This window comes from Lycorma delicatula, chromosome 13 (genome assembly GCF_047948215.1).
Source record: "Lycorma delicatula isolate Av1 chromosome 13, ASM4794821v1, whole genome shotgun sequence".
NCBI lineage: Eukaryota > Metazoa > Arthropoda > Insecta > Hemiptera > Fulgoridae > Lycorma > Lycorma delicatula.
In genome coordinates this window covers 44776351-44801884 of record NC_134467.1, presented here as the reverse complement: position 1 = coordinate 44801884, position 25534 = coordinate 44776351, and the positions used below count along the sequence as shown (strand labels likewise).

Here is a 25534-nt window from a genome sequence, read left to right as displayed (position 1 = left end):
AGATGCAGCTGAGAAAATTAAGGACAGCCCTAAGAACTAAAAAGTACAGAAGCGTGTCAAGAAATGTGTTAAAAATGGTGGGTTCGTTTTTTAAACATTTATTATAAAGTGGTATGTATAATGCCCTTTGGTCTAGTATACTATTTCTAAACAAAAATTTGAACGTTTCTAAGTTTTCTTTGTTTCACTCAATTTATCTATACCATTTTGCTCAGAATTAAATTCTCTATAAGGTTTGTTTAAAATTGTTAACAAAAAACCTATTTAACAAAAAAACTCCAGTTTTTACCTCAATTTATTGCTTTTCATTCCAAATTTCTCAAAAACTAGAAACAGTTCTGGGACTGATTTTATTCGATTTTTCAGATTAAAAATCATAAGAAATCACTCATTGTGCCTCTTAATTAATATCCTACAAATTTCGACCTCACTTCACCAGGGTGATACCATAAATCTGAGGAAAATATTTCACTAGCTGTAACTTGTAAACAAAGCATTTTAGGACATATGCTTATATAAACTTTTTCCATTATTTTCACAAGCAGAATGGGTTATGAAAGTCTCAAGAGAACTTGGAGATACACCTTTACATCCTGTGTGTGTGCACACACACACACACATTTTTGTTTTATTTTAAGTATATTATAATATTGTAAAATGGTTGTTTTTTAAATGAAGAATTATAATATGGAATATTTGTGATCTAAACATTTTATGTGTATTTATATTATCTGCATACCGACTTATTTGGATCTGAATATTTTGTGTTCCTGCTATATATATATATATTGTTACCACATATATGCCTAATTTAACATCGGTGGACAATAGCAGCTTAGATGTCAGCTGGAGCACAGTATACATACGTGCTGGTACAAGCATCACTCCTGCAGCACAGTTCTCCCACCACTCTCAGGCTCCAATAAAAGAGTGTGCATGAGAGTGAATTAATTCATCATTGACCACCACCTGAAGACCAAGAAGAAGAAGAAGTTCCCTGGCCATCTCAATGTGGGATCTCCTCTTGGTGGATGCCAACATCCCTGCCATTGGATGTGGCCCTGGCCGGCGGTCTCAGCAGCAGGAGACAGCCCAGCATGTGATCACTTCGGGAGAACCGCCTTGGCCACACTGGCAAAAGACGACCGACACTGCGGGGTTCTGGGGGCCACCACTGCCATGCTGTACTAGCGACCCAACTGCCGCTGAGGGAAAGCCTGGTCTGATTTCAATGGAAGAGCTGCAACTCTCTGACTTCACCGGAGAACAGCTTTTGGGCTCAACAGCTCTTCTCAGAGCTAATGCAAAAAACAGCCCTTTTCAGGGCTATCACAAGGTTGTAAATTAGGGGCCGTCAAAGCCATTTGATAATAAAAGCCCTTCTCAGGACTGTTATAAGGTTATAAATTACATCAAGTCGTCGAAGCCAATCGACGACAACAACAGCCCTTCTCAGGACTTCTACAAGGTTATTAAGTGCCACGTGCTGTTGAAGCCATTTGGTGATGATGTATATATAATTCTCAATCAAAACACAAATCAATTATAAGACACTTGCTGACTAAAAAGCCAAAAATCTTTGAAAAAGAGTAAATAAAAAATTTAATCGAAATGAACTATATAATAGAACAAAAATAGTTCCAAACCTCTTTAATATAATAACAAAATAAGTAGAATTTGAACCCATCAGGTTCAGTAGAAACCTAAATTATAACTAATATACTATATCTTTGACAATGAGTTTGAAACCCTATGAAGTGCTCAATTTGAAAGTAAAAAATTACAAGTGGTCTCTTATTCCTGTTAACCAATGGAATTTCATTTAATTACCGAAATTGTATTCTTAAAAAAAATATATATTTATTTACTTTCCTTACATATTTATTACTTATATATATTTATTTTTTACTTATATATATATATATATATATAAAATATATATAATATATATATATATATGTAAAAAAAAATATATATATACATAAAATAACATAATATAAAAAAATATGCCTTGTTAACTGTGTAATAAATAACTAAAGATTTTCTCATAATTCACACCCTGGGTATATTGGTACCATTATTTATTTGACCATTTAAAAAAAATAGCTATTTTAGTGAGGAATGATTATTCTGAAAAATATAAAAGGTCTATGCTTACATAATTCAAACTACATAAATGAATAAATTAAATTAGTCTTAATACATATAAAACATTTATTTTTAAAATCTTATATAACAATAAAATACAACGAATTTATACATATATATATATATATATATATAAAACATAGAATAATAAAACTGTACATAAAATATTTCAGAGATAATAAAAATTAATTGCTAATCATGCTATCCGTACATATGTCATAAAATAAAAACAGTGTTTAAAATAAATACATCTGTATAAAGCAATTTAAATCACACAAAATTTGCACACCGATTTATCACATTAAGTAAAATATATTGTATACATAACATATAAGGTGATTTAAACAATATTGCCAAACTTCAAGAAAATACGAATATTATTTGTTACTTTCCTGACTCTAGTGACATATACTGCTACAGCAGCCATAGCTAAAACAAAAAAGTATATAAATCGATCAAAAAAAAAAGATATAAAAATATTGGTCTTTTAAGTTTTGTACTTAGGAGACATTTAAAAAAATTTTAACAAAAAATAAATTTAAATAACCTAAAAAAACATTTTCTATTCTAATGCTCCTAAGCCCAAAAAATTGATTTATGATAGACAGAAGTTTGTGCGTATGAATGTTGAACTGTATTTGAACTTATAATTCTGAACCCCAAGGGTAGATTTTTTCTAGCTCAGTAGAAGATTCAGGAGGAAAGTATTCCTTAGGGGGAAAGAATGTATTAATTTTTTTATAATTAGAAAGAGAAGAGAAACAAAGGTGTTTTGCTAAAATAAATTTCGAATCTTTATTGGAGCACTTCAGCAAAAACCTTTTCTTATAAAAGTTTTTTTTTGAAGATAACAAATTACCAAAAAATTTTATTTAATATTCACCCCTCTCCACAAAAAATTACTATATATTTTTCTTTTTTTAGGTATACCTTGCTTCAGAAAAGGAATTAATGAGAGGTTTTTTTGCATCTATATTTTATACATCAAGTAGGCCTTCAAACGCTATAAAACATTTTTTCCTGCCCCACTCCAATGAATGATCGTGTGGTGACAATAAATGATTTTTTTTTAAATTTTTAACAAACTTTTAATTTATTTTAATTCATCTTGCAAGTCACCCACTGCATTTAAAATGTAAAAATTTAAATTTTTTGATAGCCCTTACTCTTAACACTTCTTGAAAAAAAAAAATTAGCCAAAAATTTTCACCCCTTTCCTAGAAAATTACAATTTTGTTTATTTAGTATTATGGTGTAATTACCTACATCTTTGTATTTATTTTTTTAAATTTAGAAACTCCTTTTTTTAAATTTATCATTACCAGCTAGGGATTATTTCCATAAAAACTAATTTAACTGAATGCTTCCCCTTCAGTATAGGAGACCTCAAAATGAAAAAAATTTATTTTGCAATTTCAAATTTTTAGCTCAAAACATATTTAGTTAGTCATTAATTTTTTTTCTATAACTTGGATTTAAATCTATTTAAAATCAATTGTTCTGAATATTTTATCATTAAAAAAGCCCCTGATGCATGAATCACAAAATTTTCAAAAAAGGCTAAAATATATTTTTCAAAATATTTATTTTGATCCTAATATACAGAACGTTTCATAATGTTCTTCGAAGTTTCAATAATTCATTAACAAAAAACTATTTCATTCATAAGAATAAAACAAGTACTGTACGAAAGACTACTTCAAACAGTTTTTTTCCACATATACTAAGCAGTTAGTAAACCATTTGCTCCATAGGCATCGACAGTAGAAAAAACGGCTGCCACGGGAAGCGAGAAGTCATTTTGTGCATTAGAATTTCACTTGTCAAAGTCAGCGATTTCTGTGCAATGTGTGTTTCGCTTGAAATTTCATAAGGAGCCACCAAGTGACAATTCAATTCATGCACGGTATAAACAATTCAATGAAACCGGTCGCTTGCGCAAGTGAAAATCAAATAGACGTCCATCGACCTCAGAAGTCAATGTCAAACGTGTGCATGCAAGTTTCATTCGCAGCCTGTCAAATCGACTGCGGCTGCAGGCAGAGAATTTGGAATTCTGAAAACAACAGTGTGGAGAGTTCTCCGTAAACGTTTATTATGCAAACCGTATCGTCTTCGATTAATCCAGTGTCTTTCTGATGGAGATAAAGCACGTAGGCTTGAATTTTGTTTACAGTTACAGGAAAAGATGTTGTTAGATGAGGGTTTTCTAAACAAGATAATTTTCAGCAATGAAGCTACTTTCCGTATTAGCGGCAAAGTAAACAGTCATAACGTGCGAGTTTGGGGAACTGAAAAGCCACACGCTTATGAGGAACGCATTCAGGATTTTCCAAAAGTAAACTTTTTTGTGCGATCTCTCGTGAGGCAGTGTATGGGCCGTTCTTTTTTACGGAAACGACAGTAACCGGCACGATATACCCGGATATGTTACAATTATGGCTTACGCCTCGGCTACTCAACGACTTCATTTTCCAGCAAGATGGTTGTCCCTGCCCGTTCTCATAACGAGGTTCGACAGTAGCTTAACACAACATTACCTTGTTGCTGGATAGGACATGCATCTGAAGAAGACCAACACATTATGCTGTGGCCACCAAGACCACCAGACCTCATGCCAAGTGACTTCTTTCTCTGGGGTTACGTGAAAGATAAGGTAATTATCCCACCGATGCCGCACGATATCGCTGAGCTAAAGGATCGCGTAATCAATGCAACCAACTCTATCGAAAATGACATGTTAGAACGAGTTTGGCAAGAGCTAGACGTTCGTGTTGATGTGTGCTGTGTCACCAGAGGAGCACATATTGAACATTTATAGATTTTAAGAAAAACTGTTTGAGTCCCTGCATCACCTCGTACAACTTTCATTTAGGTAAGTGAAATACTTTTTTTGTACTGAATTTTTGTAACTCATAAGAACATTATGAAACGCCCTGTTAATTATTAGAGAATAACAAAGAATATAAAGAATTTGGCACTTATGATTTTTTAATGTTTTTTCTATTAGTAATTTTCCAAAAAGTGGTTATTTATTCGACAAGACTAACATCTCAGATTTTATATGATAAGCGTCAAAATTAATTCAAAATACCTTAGAAAACATTTATGTTATTAATTCATGAAAAAAAAATTTTACCTAATCAAATAATCAAGAGCACGTACACCAGAATGTTACACTAAATCACCAGAATGTTACGTAATAGATTTTATTTTAATTTTTTTTAACGTATTGTTCCTTTAAATTTGGCAACACTGTTTTACAAAATCCATAATTATTATATATAACTATATACGGCAATAATTCAAGAATAATACTGTTAACTCTTTAATATATTAAATCAAAGTCAAAGTGATAAGTAATTACGTTAGAAAATCACAGTAGTTTTCTCCATTAATTTACAAAATTAAAAAAATCTGAATATTGTATTGTATTACAAAACTGATAACTAGATGAATTTTTCATCTTTTCAGTTTTAGTTGATGAAATTTCAAAAAACAGTATTATAAAAAAAACAATTTCCAAAATTATAAATTATCAAATGAACAAAATGCTACTTAAAAACTCACCTGGATATAGGATAGCAAAGAAAATTTTTAATTTCTATGAAATAATATTTTTGGTAATTATACCAATTGTATCTATTTTAATAGACTAGTCAAACTCAGTTTTGTACTAAAAAAAAAAAAATCATTTTCAGACTTTTCTAACATATAACAGAAATAATAAAATGATTTGAAAAAACTTATAAGTACCACCACAGCCAAAATCTCACAATGACTTAGTTAATGACAGTTCCTTTCCACTTCTCTTTATTATGAACTCTTATTTAAATACCTACAATGCTGTAGAAAGTAAATTAATGAATAAACAGTAACTTTTTTTATTTCTTGAAACAAATGCAGTGATTAACATAACATTATCACCAATCTTTGAAAAACACTTTTTTTTTTTCAACTTATCATTTGTTAACTAAAATCTTTTCATTTTTATGTAGGCATATGGTCTATGACCTTAGCACCCTCTTCCATCTTTTTCGTTGATCTGATAAGACCTTCTCTTCCACAGGGTGATTTTTTAGTCCTGTTACCCAATTGTTAATGTCCGGTAATTATTTTTCTAAGTAAGGGAAATTTTGTTTTGTGACACAAAGTTGGTAGCGCTACTCAACCGATATAGATACAGCAGTGTGAGCCAATTTGTGTCCCTCCTGGAACCTCAAGAACGGTATTGCTGGTTTCAGCAAGATGGCGCTACATGCTACACGCCTAGAGAAACCATCGATTTTCTGCAAGAGTTCTTTGACGATCGAATAATAAGCAAGGGGTTATGGCCTCCAAGGTCCGCTGACCTCACATCTCCTTAATGCTTTTTGTGGGGGTATATTAAGTCCGAGGCCTTCAAAAACAATTCTCACACTATTGATGAACTTAAAGATAATATTACAGACTTAATCGCGAACATTTCCCATGCGACTCTTAAAAAGGTTTCTGCTAATATGCTGAAAAGAGTCTGTGCGTGTATAACCGCAAGTGGTGGGCATTTTGAGCATATTCTTTAACGATTATGTAAGTAATAGCTTTTTATTAAATCTCTTTCGTAAGTAACAAATACATTTTTTTATTCCACCTAAATTTCCCTTTCTTAAATTACATTTAAAGTTGGGTAATAGGACTAAAAAATCACTCTGTATTATCACCCATCAAATAAGTTATTTATTCTTTTCACACTTTGAGGATATCAATAAACATAAACAACTACATTTATTTCTTTGGAATTTCTTTTCTTTTTCTACAATACCATTTTCTTCTTATACATATATATATATATATATATATACATATGTAATTGAGCTAACCAAACAATTACAGTTACTATTCGAATGAATTTTTGTAGCATGAGAGAAAAAATGCCAACCTGACTGAGATTTGAACCCGCAACTCTGATTACCGGATGAAAGGCAGAGATGCTATCACTACTTCACAAAGGTTAGCAGAATATTATGCATATAAAATTGATTTTATTAACTTTTCTTATAATTAATATAACATTACTAGTAACATAACCTAATAAGTTCATTTCTTTATAATTTTATTTTCTATTTATTTATTTATTTAACACGTTAGCTTTAGTACTGGCTATAAAAGTCCAGTTCAGGTTTTTACAGTGAGGCAACCTACTCTCTCCTCAATTTCCCATCTGTGAACCAAGTGTATTTTTAATGTATCTTCCACATATATTTTTTTACGTCGTGCTGAGTAATTCTAAAGATTAAATTTGGATGTTAGAATGATTGAATTCATATTGTACCTGGGTGACCGGCAATAATAGAATATAAAATTCAGAGTATGGGATCTTTATATCCAGTATGAAAAATAAGTAATAATTTAATTGATTATATCATAAGTATACATGTCATAGATTATGTCATAGATTTATATCCGATCAAAATTTTTGGATATATGCAAACATACATACATGCTGGCCTTTGTGGCGTGAATGATAACATCTTGGCCTTTCATTCAGAGGTCCTGGGTTTGAATCTTGGTCAGGGGAAAGCATTCTTACAAGCTACAAAATTGACATTTCATCTCATTCTCTGAAACAATATCTGACAACGGTTCTGGAGGGTAAAAATATACCACATAAAATACATACTAAAAAGAATGTGACACAACCAGGATATTGCTTATTTTGTTTCAATTCAATCGTTCAAATTAAATTTGATTTATTTGGCAATAAATGTACAAATTGACATTATTTTACAAAAATCTTAAAATACATTTTAACAATTTATTAATCTTTGTATTAAAATATATATATATATGATTTTTGTACATTTAAAATTTTTCAGATTACTATTTTTGTATTAAAAAAAAATTGAGCTGAGCGTACTTTAAGCATTTCATAATACACAATAAACTACCAGCTTCATACGCTTATTTATCTCTACATTATTTTAATATTTTTGTTACAAATTTAACATCAATTGATGGATTACATATTTTTGCAACTTTTCCATTTTGTTGTGAAAAATAGTGTATCGTATTTTTAATACTGCAGTTCCAATATTTTCAAAATATGTTCTCATAAAAAATGATAAAATATTTCACAAAATCATGAGTCGTTCTTTATTTAAACTCTATTTCTATAAAAATTATCATTAATTTTATTTTTTAATTTTCAGAGGGAATAGATGACATAACTTAAACAATTAATTTTTTTATTAGTACAGGTCCCATGTAATTGGTAAAAAAATAAATAAATAAAATTTAACACCATTTTGGTGTGATACTGAACATACAGCACCGATATAATTAGAACCTAAACAAGATAGACATTTACAAAGGTAATGACAATTTAAAAACACAAATAATTCTATCAATAACTTGACAGCATTAGAAGAGGCAAAAGCATACAACATATGGATGTCCGGTAACACACCAGTGGGCTCGGGAATGAATACTGGACAATGGGGCTTGTAACACGTGAAAACTACATCAATTAAAAACCAATCAATGTCTTAAAACACCATCAATAATGCTTTTACTTAGAAAGAATAGTTCATTGACACTTTCTACTAACAAATTACAGAGGAACCATTACGTAAATAAACTTTAACAAAAAGATTCACATATATTCGAAAAGCCAATGTACTCGCCATCATTTTACATGGAAATTTTGTTGATAATTCTATTATTTACAAAATTATTATTTATAAAATAAATAAATATAAATTAATGTTCATTAAATTGACTGCCTGGTAACTATCCATTAGAATATATTTCCCCAGCACAAGTTACAGTTTGTAAAATTAATAATGCATCTATGTCACAGCCATAAAACCAACTCTTTCTACTATTTACTTAATATTAATAAATATTATCAGATGTTTTTGTTCGGATGGAAAAACTTCCAGATAAATTGAACATGTGTAAAACTTGCATCATCAAAAAATGTGTCTAATGTAGAGACTGCTGTTATGTAGCATAATACATATTACATTATTTAATATTCTTAGCATAAATGGAATTATAAAAACGTTATCCTAACCTCAATCTAAATAACTGTTTTTAATAATTTATAAGAGTATTTCAGTTTACTTTTTTCGAATAGAGATTAATATGAAAACGGTTCAGATTTAATTGCAGTTGTACTCTCAATAAAAATTTTAATTTACTATACAAAAAAATAATTAATGAATTTAAAAATTAAATTAAAAAAATATTAATTTAATAATAATTAGATTACTCATCATTTTTTACATAACTGAAGAGTTTTTCAATTTAAAGCGATTTATACAGAATATATTTAGTTTTCAGTAAAACATAGCACAAGTCTTACATCTAAAAATATAAAAAAAAAGTTTTCTTTAAACATAAAAAAGTTTTTTCTCAACACTTAATGAGATTAACTTTCAAAAATGTAAGTTCCCAATCTCTAGTTTTACTAAAATAAATGTTTTATAACATGATATGTAAATAAAATAAAAAAACCTGCAATATAATTATAAAAAGACTGATTTAGAAACAACTCTTTGACAACCTTTATACCATATGACAACAGATGTCAACAGTCTCAATATTACTGTAACATATTGATACAGTTGTACTATGTATATACAATATGTTAAAATGAAACTCGTTTTAAAAACGTGATTAATTAATTAGTAATTCTACTCTTAACGTGAAGCTGAGGTGTACTTCATTATTCGAAAACAAAATCTTATTTCTGCATTCCTATTCATTACACAAAATTTTACATTATAAAACCTCACAAAAGATGCACTGCTAACAAATTATACTTTTTGTAGAAATTTACTCACCAAAATATTGCTTATTCACAAATGCATTTTCTTAATACGAAGATCTGTCTCTCTTAAATTATTTTATAAAATTAAGTCAAAATATAAGTTTATAAAAATCTTCATAATTACCGTTCAGATAAACATTGCACCCGTCTTTAACAGGATACATTATATGAGAATCATATAGAAAATAATCAATTATACATTACTAACACAAAAATCAATGATACTGGCAAATTCAAAGACAACCAGTCGGTTGCTTGTAACATTCTATATGAACTTCAAAACTTTACGAACTTTTGTGTTGTATATAAATTTTTTGTTGTAACACCTACAGTGTGGCAGGGTAGTTACCGTACCCCTAAAGTTAACCAAAAATATGCGTTAGGATATGTGTTTAGAAGGTACAATATTTTTGTTGGGGGTCAGTTGGCAACAGTTTTTTACATCACACACTCTGAGGAAAAGACAGTTGTGTTAAAATGGCCAACATGAATAATTACACCATCAACTAACAGTTACTGACAAGTGTATGGGTTCATGAACGACAACATACGAATCAAACAATGAAGCTAATTAGCGATACATTTTGGCAATGCTTTAATAAGCCGCCACCATAAAAAGCAACAACATTGGCTCAGGAAAAACAAGCGTTTGAATTAGGCAGTGCAAAGTGGTTGGAAACGTGCTGTTGTTGCAGTTTCCACTGAATAATCTCCAATGAAATCAACTTATAAACGGTCAGCTGAACTTTACATACTGTGGAAAAATATGCAAGACCATATGAAAAAGGACTGGAAAGTTAGGCCATTTCATCTGATGTTCATCAATAAACTGTCAGATGCAGACATGGAATGTCACGCTACATCCTGCCGAGCTTTATTAGAAAAGTTCCCCGCTAAAGTTCACTGTGGAAAGGTGCTTTTTACTGGCAAATGTCAATCTATCACAGTTCGTGTGCCAGAAATGGTTATTTTTGGCAAAAGAAAATCTTTATTATGCAACAGAGTCGGAAAGAAATCTATGCGTGTCATGATAAGGGCTGGAATGACAGGTCGTCATTTGTTCGGTCCTTATTTTTTTTGACAGGCTAGTGAATGCACAAACTTATTAAGAGATGTTGTATGCACAGTTAATACCACAGCTTTAAAAAAAGGATCTCATGGAACGAGTACAGTAGCAGCAGGATGAAGCACCTGCACATTTTGGTCTACAGTCTGTGACATTTCTGAATGAAAAATTTCCAGGACGTTGGTTTGATCGCGATACTCCAGCGTCACTAGCTCCGTTATCAGGGCCGCCATGAAGTCCTGATCACACCACACCTAACATTCATTACGGGGAATTATCAAGGCACATATATCTGCACTTCATTACACCATAAGTGAAGAACTGCAATGTATAGAATTGTGCATGCTACAAGAAGGCGAACACACAGGCAGGCCCACTGGACCATTAAAATGAATACTATGTATAGTGAGTAAATGAAATAATTCATTATTATATTGCATTTTACATTTATAACTTGCTACAAATTTTTAGTTCTAACTTTAGGAGGTGCAGTGACTTTCCAGTCGTTCTGTACAAAAAAAGAAATCGTATTTGCAGTAAGATGTTACTTACTTAATGTAAAAGCTAAACACTCAAGCAAGATTGAGTGTTAAATGATTATGAAAATTTATATTGATTTTACAAAGTGCAATGATAGTGTTGAAAATTTAATAGAATGAGCAAACATCTGGGATGGTGAATGAACCGGGTATAATTATGAATGAATTTATTTACTAAATTGAATTTATCAGGAAATATCAGCATTAAATATTTAATCATAAATTTCCACAAATTTTTTGCACTGTAAAAATAAATAAATACATGAAACTCAAAGTTCTACATCATTATGGATGATTTGCTATCATTCATAAAAAATTGATTGGAAGAATTTATATCAAACAGATGTAACATTTTAATAAATTTCTTATTACAAAATCTATGAAGTCACAACATTAATTTCAAGTAAACAAAAATGGTTATCATACTCCTACTAGGATCTGTATGATTTGCATATTTACGACAAGAATTTAATTAGATAACAGTATATGAGGACGTAAGATGGGCTGTGTTATTTGTATGTTTCTAATAGTACTCTTCATTCATATTTAATATCTATTGATTGAATTACTATGGCTGCATTTAATTACGACCAATGATTTACGTGCATTTTAATGAGTAAATATTGTAGAATTTTTCCAATACATGGAATTCCATTAGATCCCTACTGAAGTTGTTATAAGGTGGATGTCTTCCCCTAGAGGGGTCAGGATCATAACGAAGTATAGTGACGATGATATGAAGTTGTCATATAACAATAAAATTTCATGGTGATGCAGTAATATGCGGTAGCTGTAGAATGACTGTCAATACTCGACTGGACGTAAATAGTGAGCATGTTTTTCAAAGATTGTGAAATTCATTTATCAGTGCAATTGTGATTGTATACCTATATTATTCTTTAAATATGAGTTAGAAATTGACGATGGATCATCTTTGGGAAGTTTGGTGCTGGCTTATTTTTAGAAAAACCTAATGGTGGGAGGGACCAGGAATGATAGTAGAAATTGACAAAAATCTGTTTACCAAGAGAAAAACAATCAAGCATTTCTCCTGCAACAGTAGACATTCAGCAAAATTGACAGACAAACAGAGAGGTTTTCCTATTGACTATACCAACAAACTGTTCATCTGAAATTTCATAGGCGTTGTTAGAACAGTATGTGAGACCAGGTTCTACTATTATTTCAGACTGGTGAAAGATTTACAATATGGTCAGCGATTATAGAACATTAAATCATTTAACTATTAACCAGAAAGTAAACTTTGTTGAACTGGAATCGCGATAGTATACTCAAAATGTGGAACGTATATGGTGATTGGCAAAAATGAAAAACAAATATATGCCGCTTGGGAAATGCTTGTTAGTTATCTGTAAGAATTTCAAACTTATAAATCACAGCTTAGATGAGTTCAACAAGATACTAAAGAAGCACAGTTCATTTTGGCAGAATGAGGTACGTACAACAAAACACTAGAAGTACAATAATAATACAACAAAAGATTATTCAAAATGGTTACAACAAACGCTTAACTGAACGATACAAAACAAAATTAATAATAACTACAATGTCATTTTTAGGCGTATTCAAAAGAGAAGAATGTTTCTCACGTGCACAAAGATGGTCAAAGAAATGTAAAATTCCTTCAAGAAAACTATCATTGAAATAGCATCACCTTTAACTAAGAGAAATTTTCAACTTACAAAGTCATGGCAAAAGAGAGCTAGAATTAAATTTTCCAACTCTTTATCAAATTTAGTAAAAGGAACTTCAAAACAAATGTTATTAAAACTAAATGATTGAAGCGGACAACTCAAAATCACAGGGGAGTCCTATCAATAGTTCAGATGATTCTTTTCTTGTGTGGCCATAACATTGACCAAACAACACAACTTCTTAAGCTTCAAAAGGAAAGTTTTTAAATCTCTATCTTATAGTCATCTGGGATTTTCTTTTCTTTTTCTTTTTACTGTTTTAGCCGCTGGTAACTATCGTTCAGATAATACTTCAGAGGATGATATGTATGAGTGTAAATTAAGTGTAGTCTTATACAGTCTCAGATCAACCATTCCAGAGATGTGCGATTAATTGAAACCCGACCACCAAAGAACACTGGTATCCACGATCTAGTAATCAAATCGGTGTAAAAATAATTGAATTTACTATGTCTGAACGGTGGAACTCTCTACTTCCAAATCAGCTCATTTGGGAAGACGCATTTACCACTAGATCAACCTGGCGGGATATAGTCATTTGGGTTGACTTACCTAAAGCAAACTCCATCTTTATTCTCAATAGAATTAAAAAACTAATCATGAGGGACACACACTTCAGAGATGACAAGAACTGGAAGAGCAGATATTATATTTCTTAATGAACTGGCAACAGACATGTATAATGATGGTATACAAAAGCTTATTATAACAGATAAGTTCAGATTAACTAAGTGGAAATACGACCTGAAGAATGTAAAAATAAAACAAACAATTTTGTTAATAAATTTTACCGGTTGCTTTATTATTGTAAAAAAAAATTTCTTTTAATATAATTCTCATATAATGATAACAGATAACCAAATTCAAAGAGAAAATTAATTAACTAAATTCAGAAACATAAAATGGCAGCGGCAACATCGTTTTCAAAATTTTCAGTTCTCAGAGGAAAGTGATTTATACTAATACAATTTATTTTAGATATACTGTTATAATTTAAAAAAAATACATTAATTAATTGTTAATTTTTCATAAAAATACAATCACCAAGATGTAATTTAATAATTACATTTATATTATAAAAAAGCTACGCTAAATCAGTTCTAAAGAGTTACGTTAAACACAATTCTGCAACAGATCAAAAAAATAAGAAAATAATCAAAAATCACTTGCAGAAAATTTTACTTATTAAAATTTTAAAAAAATGAGGTACATTTTGTAAGTAAGTACTGTTCTGATGTCTGCTGCAGCATGACTATTACCGTTTCACACATGTGCGTTGAGTAAATACATCTATTGGCTTGCTGCAAACATCGTTATGTGACTGTTAAGTCTTTATTTACAGTTTCCTATGCGAGTTTAAAATGCCTATGAATATAAAGAGTGCCACTGATTGTGAATGCATGCTGTAATTTGTATCTTAAATGTGAGAGGTACAAATGCGGGCAAACTTCAACGATAGATTAGTGAAGTGTATAACGATAAAGCTATATATCATGGAATGGTGAGAAAATGGGTTATGGCGCGTAAAGAGAGCTATACAAATGTAGACAACATGGCCATGGAGCGGCGGGCAATCATCTGTCATTACTGATAACCTGGTGCAGAGAGTTAACGGAAAAGTCTGTGAGAATAGGCAGTTTACGATTTCATCACTATTTAATGAATTTCCTTTAATTTTACAAAGTGTTCCCAATGAAATTGGTATTAGTACGCTTAAATTATTAGAAGCTGTGCTCATTTTGGGTACCAAAAATGCTGACTTAACTGCATAAAAAACTATCATTTAACTGTTCCTAGTGACGAGACATGGATGTCTCAAATTATACAAAAATCAAAACAATCCGTAGAATGGAGAGTGAATGAAAGTGAAGTTCAACCAAAACGCTGTTCGGCAGTGGTTATCTTCTCAGGCACCAGATTTCTATAAAGCTGGAATGCAAAAGCTGATCATGATATGACAAATAACTTAACAATGTAGTGGAAATTATGTAGAATTGTAGATTAAGATGCAGGCTTTCAGGTAAATACAAACAATAAAAAAAAATTGCTTGTTTTTTTAAATCAAAACACCACATAGTTAAAAAACATTCCTCATATATATATATAAACACGGCTCGGATGATAAATTTTGCACTGTAGCGTGCTACATGGAGAGAAAAGGTCTATAAGATCTGTCCATGATGGGTACTGCGCAAATTATCTGATGGCTCTCCACAAGCTGAAATTTGAGCCTATTCCGCATCCGCCATACTCGTCGGATTTGGCTCCGTGCGACTTCCACTTCACCCCTCACCTTAAGAAGGATCTCAAAGGTAATTATTAAACCACTGATGATGAGAGGAAGGAAGCTGTGGCCGCTTGGATCCGAGAAAGACCGCTACAATTTTTCAGTGATGGAAAATCTTGTCACACGTTGGGAAAAGTGTATCGGTGTAAATGGGGATTATATTGAAAAATAAATACTGCATTTTACAGCTAAGGTAAACTTTTATTCATTTTTTATTTCATTCCCATGCTACGCATATATGTCCAAAATTTATCAGTCGAGCCTCGTATTTAATATTGAAAATTATATTACATTACAAAATAAAAAGATACATATACACATATGAAAGAAAATTAATTAAAATAATACTTCTCTCTTTTTTATACTTTCTTTAAGTAATTGGTATCACATAATTAGATTAGGTTAAAATATGCCTTTTCCTGTTTTTGGTAAAAATTGTCTTGTACATTTTGTTTCCTGAAACAAAAATTATTTTTTACTACACATTATTTGAAATTTTATCTATGTAAAAAACAAGAAAAGAAAATTAAATAAAAATAATAAATTAATATAAATTAAAAAAAATAATTAACAACCAAAACAGAAAGTATAAATGGTTTACTTATCATATACGAGGGTTTTTTTTCAAGGTCTGATCGGTCACGAAATTAAAACCACAGTGAAAATAAAAAATTTTTTATATGTAACAAGTACTTACATAGTTACGCTATTTCTCTACATAGTTGCCACTTCGATTTAGACATTTGTCGTAGCGTGGTACCAACTTTCCAATACCCTCGTCTTGTGTTTACAACCATGTTTTTAGCCGTGTTTCTACGGTGGTCTGCAGCTCAATGTCTGTGCCAAAATGGTGTCCTCCTAGCCGGCGTTTCATGTGAGCAAAGAGGTGAAAATCGGATGGAGCCAAGTCCGGGCTGTATGGTGGGTGATCAAACACCCACCACGTTTTCCTGGTGAAAACGTTGCAGCAGCTTCTTTGTTACAGCTGCAGTGTGCGGCCGAGCGTTGTCGTGGAGAAAGACAATGCCTGATGACAACATTCCTCTCCGCTTATTCTGAATTACCCTTTGTAGACGTTGAAGAGTCACACAGTATGAGGCTGCAGTGATGGTCGTGCCACGTTCCATGAATTCCACTAAGAGAACTCCATTCCGGTCTCAGAACACAGTAGCCATACACTTTCTGTTGGAGAAGGTTTGCTTGAACTTCTTTGGTTTACTGTGAGAATGAGAATTTATCCGCTGTTTGGATTGTTCTTTTGTTTCTTCAGTTTCGAAATGGACCCGTGTCTTGTCCCCTGTGACAATTTTGTTCAAAAAATTTTCTCCTTCATTGTGGTAGTGCTGGAGAAACGTTAGGGAGGTGTCCATTCTCATTGTTTTATGATGGTCGGACAGCACCTTGGAAACCCATCTCGCACACAGTTTGTGGTACTGAAGACTCACAAAGGTGTAGAAAGCTGACCTTGAAATTTCAGGAAACGAATCACTCGATACAGGAATTGTGAAGCGACGATTTTCTCGAATCGCCTCATCCACTCGCTCAACAAAATCATCGGTTGACACTCGCTTCCTTTCCTGACCGCCTGCATCATGAACATCTGTACGTCCTGCTTTAAAGTTCCTGTACCACTGTTGCACCTGGCTGTTGCTCATTGAAGTTTCACCGTACACATTATTTATTTGTCAATGAATTTCAGCCGCACCGCATGCACTTCACACTTGGTGGGAGATGTTATTGTTATAGACATGTTTACGTGCGCGAGTTTTTATTTCACGACCGATCGGACCTTGAAAAAAAATAACCCTTGAATCAAATTGATTATATTATGATATAATAAAGATTTAGAAACCGTTTAAAAAATACTAAGGCTCATCTAGCTGCAGATATAAATTCAGATCACAATTTAGTTGTGGTAGAAGTCAAGAAAATTGGGAGTGGCAGGAGAAGAGATGACTATGATCCTGAGAAGTTAATTTTTTCCAGCAACAATTTTTTTTACTTCCTGAATTGTTTCCCGTTCCTTTCCTCTATCATACAGTCTCCCATATTCTCCATTTATAGTATCATTCAATGTTTGACTAAATTGTTCTTCTTTTTACTTCTCTATTTTCTCTCATATAAATTGGAAACGTGTGTGTGTGTATGTGTATATATGTGTTTTTGCATTTCTAACAACTATGTGTATCAAACAAACTAATCATAGTGGTTCAGTCTAAGCCAACAATGCAAATCATTATTAAAATGTTAAATCATTAACATAAAATGTGCTATAAGACGAGAGTGAAGGGAAATAACAGCAGCAGAGAAAAAATCTATTTTCCTGTTTCTAACAGTATATTTAGATTGTAATATGGCAAAGCACCTATTTTCACGAATAAATACTACATTCTGTTATTTTTTTTGTGATACAGGCTAATCAAATCCAAAAGTTCAAATGAGACTAAAAATAGTAGATAATTCATCACAACATCTACCAATGATCTTTATTTAGTAGACATTTTTTATAATCGGTACCTTCATGAATTCACCTAAATATCATCCAGTGTATTTATATTTAAAATAACTAATATATATTTAAATTATACTTATTTTTTATCTTATAATTAAATGTGCATTCTGTGATGTTATTCACATCAAGCTCACATCATGGTTTCTCTTGGTTCATCACGGCAAATGATGAAACAGTTCCATTTTTAATCCATGAAGTAGCATATCTATTCATTCCTGACATGATCTATGTAATGTATTACGTATCAATCGGAATAAAAGATTGATTTATTTACGTTAACTTTTAACAAAACATTTAAATTTACCGATTAATTCATTTTGAATACTACTGTTAAAATTTAAGAGCAAGAAATGATACCATCCCGATAAAGAAAATCTATTCGTAACAAAATTTTAGATCAGACACTTGATTTTGTTATATGAAGGTTTCACTTATTCATTACAAATTAAACAGCGAGATTACGATTAAACTAATTATTAAGATTATTGTTAAATTCATTAGTTCTATCGCTATTATTTACAATTTTATGCGAATAGTTACTTACCTAGATGGATAGATAATAAATAATAAAAGTTGGAATGTAGCCAAAATACATCCGATTAGATTAGGATACTGAAAAATTAAAAAAATATATCGATAAAATGTAATAATAAAAATCTAACGTATTGTTAGCACATAAATTATACGCACTTGAGATTAAATCCTTAAAAAGAAACAAATTATCTAGCCGATCTCAAAATAAATCAGATCAAAATTTATATAATTTTATTTTGCATTAGGTAACGTGAGAATTGATAAAGGTACTCTTTTTTGTCGTCTGTCATCATGCAATTTGATTTTAATCAACTGCAATTAAAGTTCTACAAAACAAATTCTGCTCAAAGTTTTACACAAGGCCCAAGGAAAGGGAAGAAAAGAAGAATGGAAGATGGGAAGAAGGGAAAAGGTTAAATTTTGCAAAGTTTCATAATGTTCAGTTTTTATGTTTTATCAAAATTTCATTTGTGTTCATTTAATCAATATATACTGAAATCTAGCAATGACAAAGCATTGCCGAGTCGACTAGTATTTAATAAAACTTATAACCTGAATTTCTTTTTAGATTTTTTTTTGTAAATACAAATTAATTTTTTAATTAAATTGCTAAATTGTCTTAAAATCAAGAGGGTAGTGTGTTTTTTTTTATATGGACCCAAACTCAAGTGCAAATAATTTCTGCACAGACAGTAACCTGTAAACATCAATTTATAACTAAGTATTTATATTACATATAAGGGTACCCATATTTTTAAATGAATAATATAATAGATAGTCTAAAACGTATCGAGCATTTTGCTCACGAGTTAGCATTAGTGTATTGTGGCAAAAGTAGAGGTAGACCGGCATGTAAACAGTCATGACGTCACTGATGACCTAAAAATCAATTATCAAATGGTATTAAACCATTACCGGTGCCGTATGACCTGACCCAGAAAAATTTACTCTTACTATCTGCAAATCTCTACTGAAACGTAACAAAATTTGAGCCATTTCTTAAGTATTTGATCACAAGCAATAAGTGGAAAACCTATGGCAATAATGTGCGAAAAAGATTATGTATAATTAACTAAATTAACAAAAATCAAGTTAAAGATAAAAAGACACAAAAAAATTTTTTCTAAAAAAAAAATGGTCAAAACAATAAGAAGCTCCACAGTCTGTGGCAAAGCCTACACTGACGCCCAGGAAGGTTATGCTGTGCGTTTGGTGGGATTGGAAGGGCATAGTGCACCATGAGCTTCTTCTGGTAGGTAGAACAATAGACTCAGACCAACACTGTTGACAATTAGCGTAAGTGCACCTAGCAATTCAAAAGAAACGAACTAAACTGGTCAACAGAAAGAGTGTTGTATACAACGCTGACAACCCCAGACTGCATACGTCTTTAATGACCCATCAGAAATTGACGTGGAGGTTTTAATGCATCCACCACATAACCTGAACCTAACATCATCACACTATCATTTGTTTCGGTCTCTGTAGAACTCCCTGAATAGTGTTAAGTTAGTTTTAAAAGAGGCCTCTGAAAACCACATGTCACAATTCTTTGAACAAAAACCACAGAAGTTCTATAGCACCATGATTATGGTGTTGCCAAAAAAATGGCAGAAGATAATAAAAAAAATGGTGCATATGTGGTCTTGTACTGTTATTTTGTAATAATAACAACTGTATTCTCAATTTTGGCCTCCAGGTACTTTTTAGACAACCTGATATATGAAAAAAATTCAGCTAGCATTACTTAATTTTAAATAAACCACATTTCCTTATAACCTGATGATTCCATAATACAAATTGTCTCCAAAAGTATAATCACAAAAAATAGAACATTTCATAATAGGTCGCTTCAAATTATTTTAAATGGTACTAACAAAAACAAGTACTATTGAAAAAGTAAATAAAGAGACCATTTGAATGTAAACTTTTTAAAGTAATGATTATGATGGGTGAAGTGAATTTATTTTTACCGATACATTTTTCAATAAATGTTTTGATACAATGTCAACAAAAATTAAAACTTTTGCTAAAACTTTTTTTGTTTAGCATTTTCCAGTAGTAGTATTTTTACATTATGGTATAATATTTATAGTAAACTACATATAAAAAATATTTTTGTTTTCGTAAATACTTAATGAGTTGAATAAATGCTTCATGTTTTTGTAAATATTGGACAATTTTTAGTGCTGCTTCATACCAACCAATCCTCGCAATACAAAGGACTGCAAATTAACTTCCAAATAGCCCTCAACTGAAATAACGCTGATATTTACTGCAAGATGTTGTAGAAATTAAGAATGGCCATGCAAAATAAATGACGTGGCACATGGGGTTCAAGCATAAACTTGAATAAACCCGAAAGAAGAAAATCCGGCGAGCGTAAGTGTGGAGAATAAGGTGGTCAAAGCGATTAGAAATGATTTGAACTCCGAAAATCTCTTGCAGTAACTTCTTTATGGACTGCTTGGCTTTGCACATAGTTGCACTGTCTTGTTTAAACTATGCATTATTAATCTCATCCTCAGTTAGTTCTCCTGTGAACCGGTGAATAATCTCACAATAACAAGCTGAATTTATTGATTCTGAAAAAAAGAGTATCGAGCCAATTTCTTTTTTCTCCTAGATATTGCAATCCACATTCTTCTCTTTTTGTCATGTAGAGGAATCTCATGTATGGGATGTGGATTTGTGGCAGACCATAAATGTGAGTTCTGCATACACAGATTCTGATAAACGGAACTGTGCCTCATCGGTATAGAAGATATAGTTCAAAATAACATCAGAATTGTCTACTAGAAACTGTTGAACTTATTTTCAATACTGAATTCACTTTCCACAGTCTGTAGCCGACTGACAGGCTGACTTTTACATGGACTTATCGGGACTACGTTCATAGCAGCTGATATGTCTTGCAGTTTTTCTTCATCAAGTACTCATGGTCTAACACTTCACTCGCAGTCATTTATCGATCCCGTATTCCTAAATTTCACAATTAGTACTCTTAAACTTTATCGATTATTAAACAATGTACCTGGAAATCTAATGGAAAATTGATCTTTAACTCATTGTGCTCTCATGGAAGACACATTCGATGAGAAATATTTACTATCTAAAATTAACACCATTCTGAGCAGACACGGAAAAAAACAGTTTCAAAAGTTCAAAAGCAAGAAACACATAATGAACAACAAAAAAAGCAGACACTCCTTCTCATCTCAAGGTCATATCTGACTGGCTCATTGAACTGCACACAACACAGGATTACCAACCTTTGCTAAAAAACATTACTCGCACTTATAACATTACATATAACATTACAGAGAATACTTATATCCCTCAATATATATAATCATGTTTATATGTGTGTATAATTACTTTTCAAATGCACTGTAGTTTATATCAAAGAAAAAAAAGATTGCTGTAGCATGCTCTAAGGAACGGGGAAAGATTAGTAAGCGACAAGAGTCTGAAGCACGACTAGTTGTTGAGGGAAATCCACTGTGAGGTTTAAAAAAAAATGTTTTTTATAAATGTAAAACCACACTGTTAATAAGAAATATCTGATTACACCTGTAACAAATAATATAACTTAAATTACAATTAATAATGATAAAAAAACAGGATAATAATTAAAACTTACCTGTACAAAACTGTCATTAATGATAATGCCATACAAATACCACTGGGCAGAAACAAACCAAGTCATTATTATAAGTGGAAATGGTAAAATTTCTGTACTTTTCACTCTAAGTACATGTGCCTATAAAATAAAATATTAAAAAATAAAAAACATTATTATTTAATATTCAAATCAATGAATCTATATACATAATAAATATATGACAATAGTCTTACCTTATTGATTGATTCATTATTCTTATTTTTTTATATGGAAAAGGGAATTAATAATAACCTTTTTCATCATTCCAAAAAAAAATTCTATTTAAATAAGGAGATCTGATAAATCTTAATGAGATCAATACTCATAAGAATGAAGAAACAGAACATATTAAAAGACAAAAATCTAGTATTAATCTGCAATTATCTTCTCGCCAAAATTAAACCATTATCATGAAGAAACAATATTTGAAAAATACTTACTTATTTCTAAATATACGGGCAAAAACCCATTCATACAATTATATTATGATAAAAAAATACATAATATTGGTTACCAATACAAAATAAATCAATATACAGGTGATTTTTTGGTCCTGTTACTCAATTGTTAATGTCTGGTATGTTTTTTCTAAGAAAGGGAAATTTTGTTTTGTGATATGAATTTCATAGCTCTACTCAACCGGTATAGATACGGCAGTGTGAGTTGATTCTCCTTGAGCTGTGTAAACTATTGTGCCGTTTCCGATCGTGTTACGAACAGAATGTCTTTTACCATAGAACGAGTTTTCATTCTTGAACAATATTTTGCTACGAGATCGTCGTACGCGAGTGTAAAAGAATCATTTCAGATTAAATTTATTGGTGTTCCTCCCCCGGAAAAAAATATCAATTTCTAAGTTAGCAAACATATTTCGAGAGACAGGTAGTGTTTGCGACAGAAAACGTAGCGATCGACCGACTCGCTTGACAGATGATGTTTTAAAGAATGTGAAAACAAGATCGCTCAATTCTCCACGGAAAAGTTTACGAAAACTTTCCGCGCAAGTCGGTTTGTCATATTCGAGTGTTCAGAAAGCTGCTAAAAAATTTTAATTGTTTCCGTATCGCGGACGATTAGTCCAAGAACTTCAGCCTCCAGATTTAAACAAGCGATTGCAATATTGCCGTCAGTTTAGGTCTCTCGTAAACGATAACGGAATCGAATTTTTAAACGCAGTGTTCTTTAGCGTTCCAAGCTTGGATCCATCTCGACGGTTATGTGAACAGTCAAAACTGTCGAATTTGGGCGGTTGAAAATCCTAACGCTTTACAAGACAAACCTTTGCATCCTGAAATAATTGGTGTGCGGTGTGCGACATCTCGTCATCGTATAGTCGGACCCTTATTCTTCGAACAGACAGTAAATGGTCAAGTAAACAGGAATATTGTGAGCCAATTTTTGTCCCTCCTGGAACCTGAATTACGGTATTGCTGGTTTCAGCAACACGGCGCTACAAGCTACACGTCTTGAGAAACCGTGGATTTCTGCAAGAGTTCTTTGACGATCGAATAATAAGCAAGGGCTTTTGGCCTCTAAGGTTCCCAGACCTCACATCTTCTGACTGCTTTTTGTGGGGCTATATTAAGTCCGACGCCTTCAAAAACAATCCTCACACTATCGATGAACTTAAAGTCAATATGACAGACTTAATCGAATATTTCCAATCAATGCGACTCTTAAAAAGGTTTCTGCTAGTATGCTGAAAAGAGTACGTGCGTGTATAACCGCAAGGGGTGGGCTATTTGAGCATATTCTTTAACAATTATGTAAGTAATAGCGTTTTATTAAATTTCTTTTGTAAGCAACAAATATATTTTTGTTTTCCGCCTAAATTTCCCTTTCTTAAATTACATTTAAAATCGGGTAACAGGACAAAAAAATCACTCTGTATTACAGATTAGAACTATAAGTGTCAAACCACTGTCAATGTTGATTACAAAAGTCTGATAGACGACTAATAGTTGAGCTGCAAATTACACAAACGCAGTAGTACGGAAATAGCAGTACGGCCGCAGTACGGAAATGAAATTATCCGAGATAACGGCCGTCTGCCATCTTGGCCGCCATTTTCCAAGATGGAGGTGGTCGGCCATCTTGGATTGTGACGTCGGTGGCGCCGTAGCCCACAGTCTTTCCAACCTGTTTTTTTAGGTCGGGCATCTTGGATTGTGACATTGTGAACCGGGAGGCGACTATCCACGACGACAACCTTATCGTCGTCGTCGCCTCGACGCGGACGTTCCTCGAGGAAGATCCGAGGCGTTGTAGTCGTTGCACCAGAAGGCGTCGCCCGCCCCGCTCGAGGTCTTCGTTGTGGCTCGTGCACCGGGAGGTGGTGGCTGTGAAAAAAAACGTACCTCGAGGATGATCCTGGTCGTCCAGGCGTCGGCGTCGACGCTCGAGAGGTTCTCGTCGGAGATCGTGCACTGGGAGGCGATGTCTACTGCGCGTGTGTTTGCGTTCGTGCGTGCTTGCGTCAGCGGAGCGACGTAGCGAGAGATGTTTGCGTTCGTGCGTGCGTGCGTCAGCGGAGCGACGTAGCGAGAGATGTTTACCGTGCGGGATGCGACGCTCGACTGACGAACCGTCCGGCCTACGCGTGACTCTTGAACAGGAAACAGCTGCCTATCACCACTCACATCCGCTCGACTCAGATTAAAACAATAAAACAGGAAAACACCTGCTTATCTATTCTCCACACACATCCGCTCAATTTTTTTTAACAACTATTTTTCCTTATACATATTATCGGTTCACACATACACACATACTTGCTTATCTGTAAATAAAAAAATAAATGGTTGCATTTCCACACCACCCAGGAGGTAGCAACCGCGGCGCATTGAGATTTTGTTTTAACGTGTGATTTCTCCCCTAGAGGTCTACAAAACACTCGACTATATATCTTAAGAAACATCTTCATGATACTTCTTTACAAGACCGGGATGTTATGAACGACAAATGCAGAATATGATTAATGATAAACTTGCACAAGAAAGCATATCTATGTGAAACAAAAAATCACAAGATAACTCTCTAATTTATGTATGCGATACCCGCCTTCTTATGTAAGTTTATCATAACTCAACATCTGCGTTTGTCGGTTATATCACGCTCTTGTAAAGAAGTAAAGAAATAATGTTTCGCATTCATAAACGTAATATTGCAAATTTGCAATGTCTATCGTACCACTTCCCTTTATTTGAAAAAACCTAAAATTAAAAACTTAAACACTCCCCTCACCATTTGTAACACA

The 25534-nt window shown here is 32.4% G+C and overlaps 1 protein-coding gene across 5 annotated transcripts in view; it reads right to left on the bottom strand.

Annotated features, from left to right (window-relative positions):
- Positions 1 to 25534, bottom strand: part of slv (sugar transporter SWEET1) — a 158912-nt gene that overhangs the window by 11473 nt on the left and 121905 nt on the right. For 3 of the 5 annotated variants that reach the window (XM_075380808.1, XM_075380810.1, XM_075380812.1), the window contains exons 6-8: positions 22258 to 22377; positions 18625 to 18692; positions 2202 to 16024 (exon numbers count right to left, since the gene is read on the bottom strand). In XM_075380808.1, coding sequence (XP_075236923.1) covers positions 15961 to 16024; positions 18625 to 18692; positions 22258 to 22377 — 252 coding nt within the window. In that variant the 3' untranslated portion in view covers positions 2202 to 15960. Of the gene's footprint in view, positions 1 to 2201; positions 16025 to 18624; positions 18693 to 22257; positions 22378 to 25534 lie in introns of those variants that run through there. The other 2 variants (XM_075380809.1, XM_075380813.1) reach the window with 2 other exon arrangements.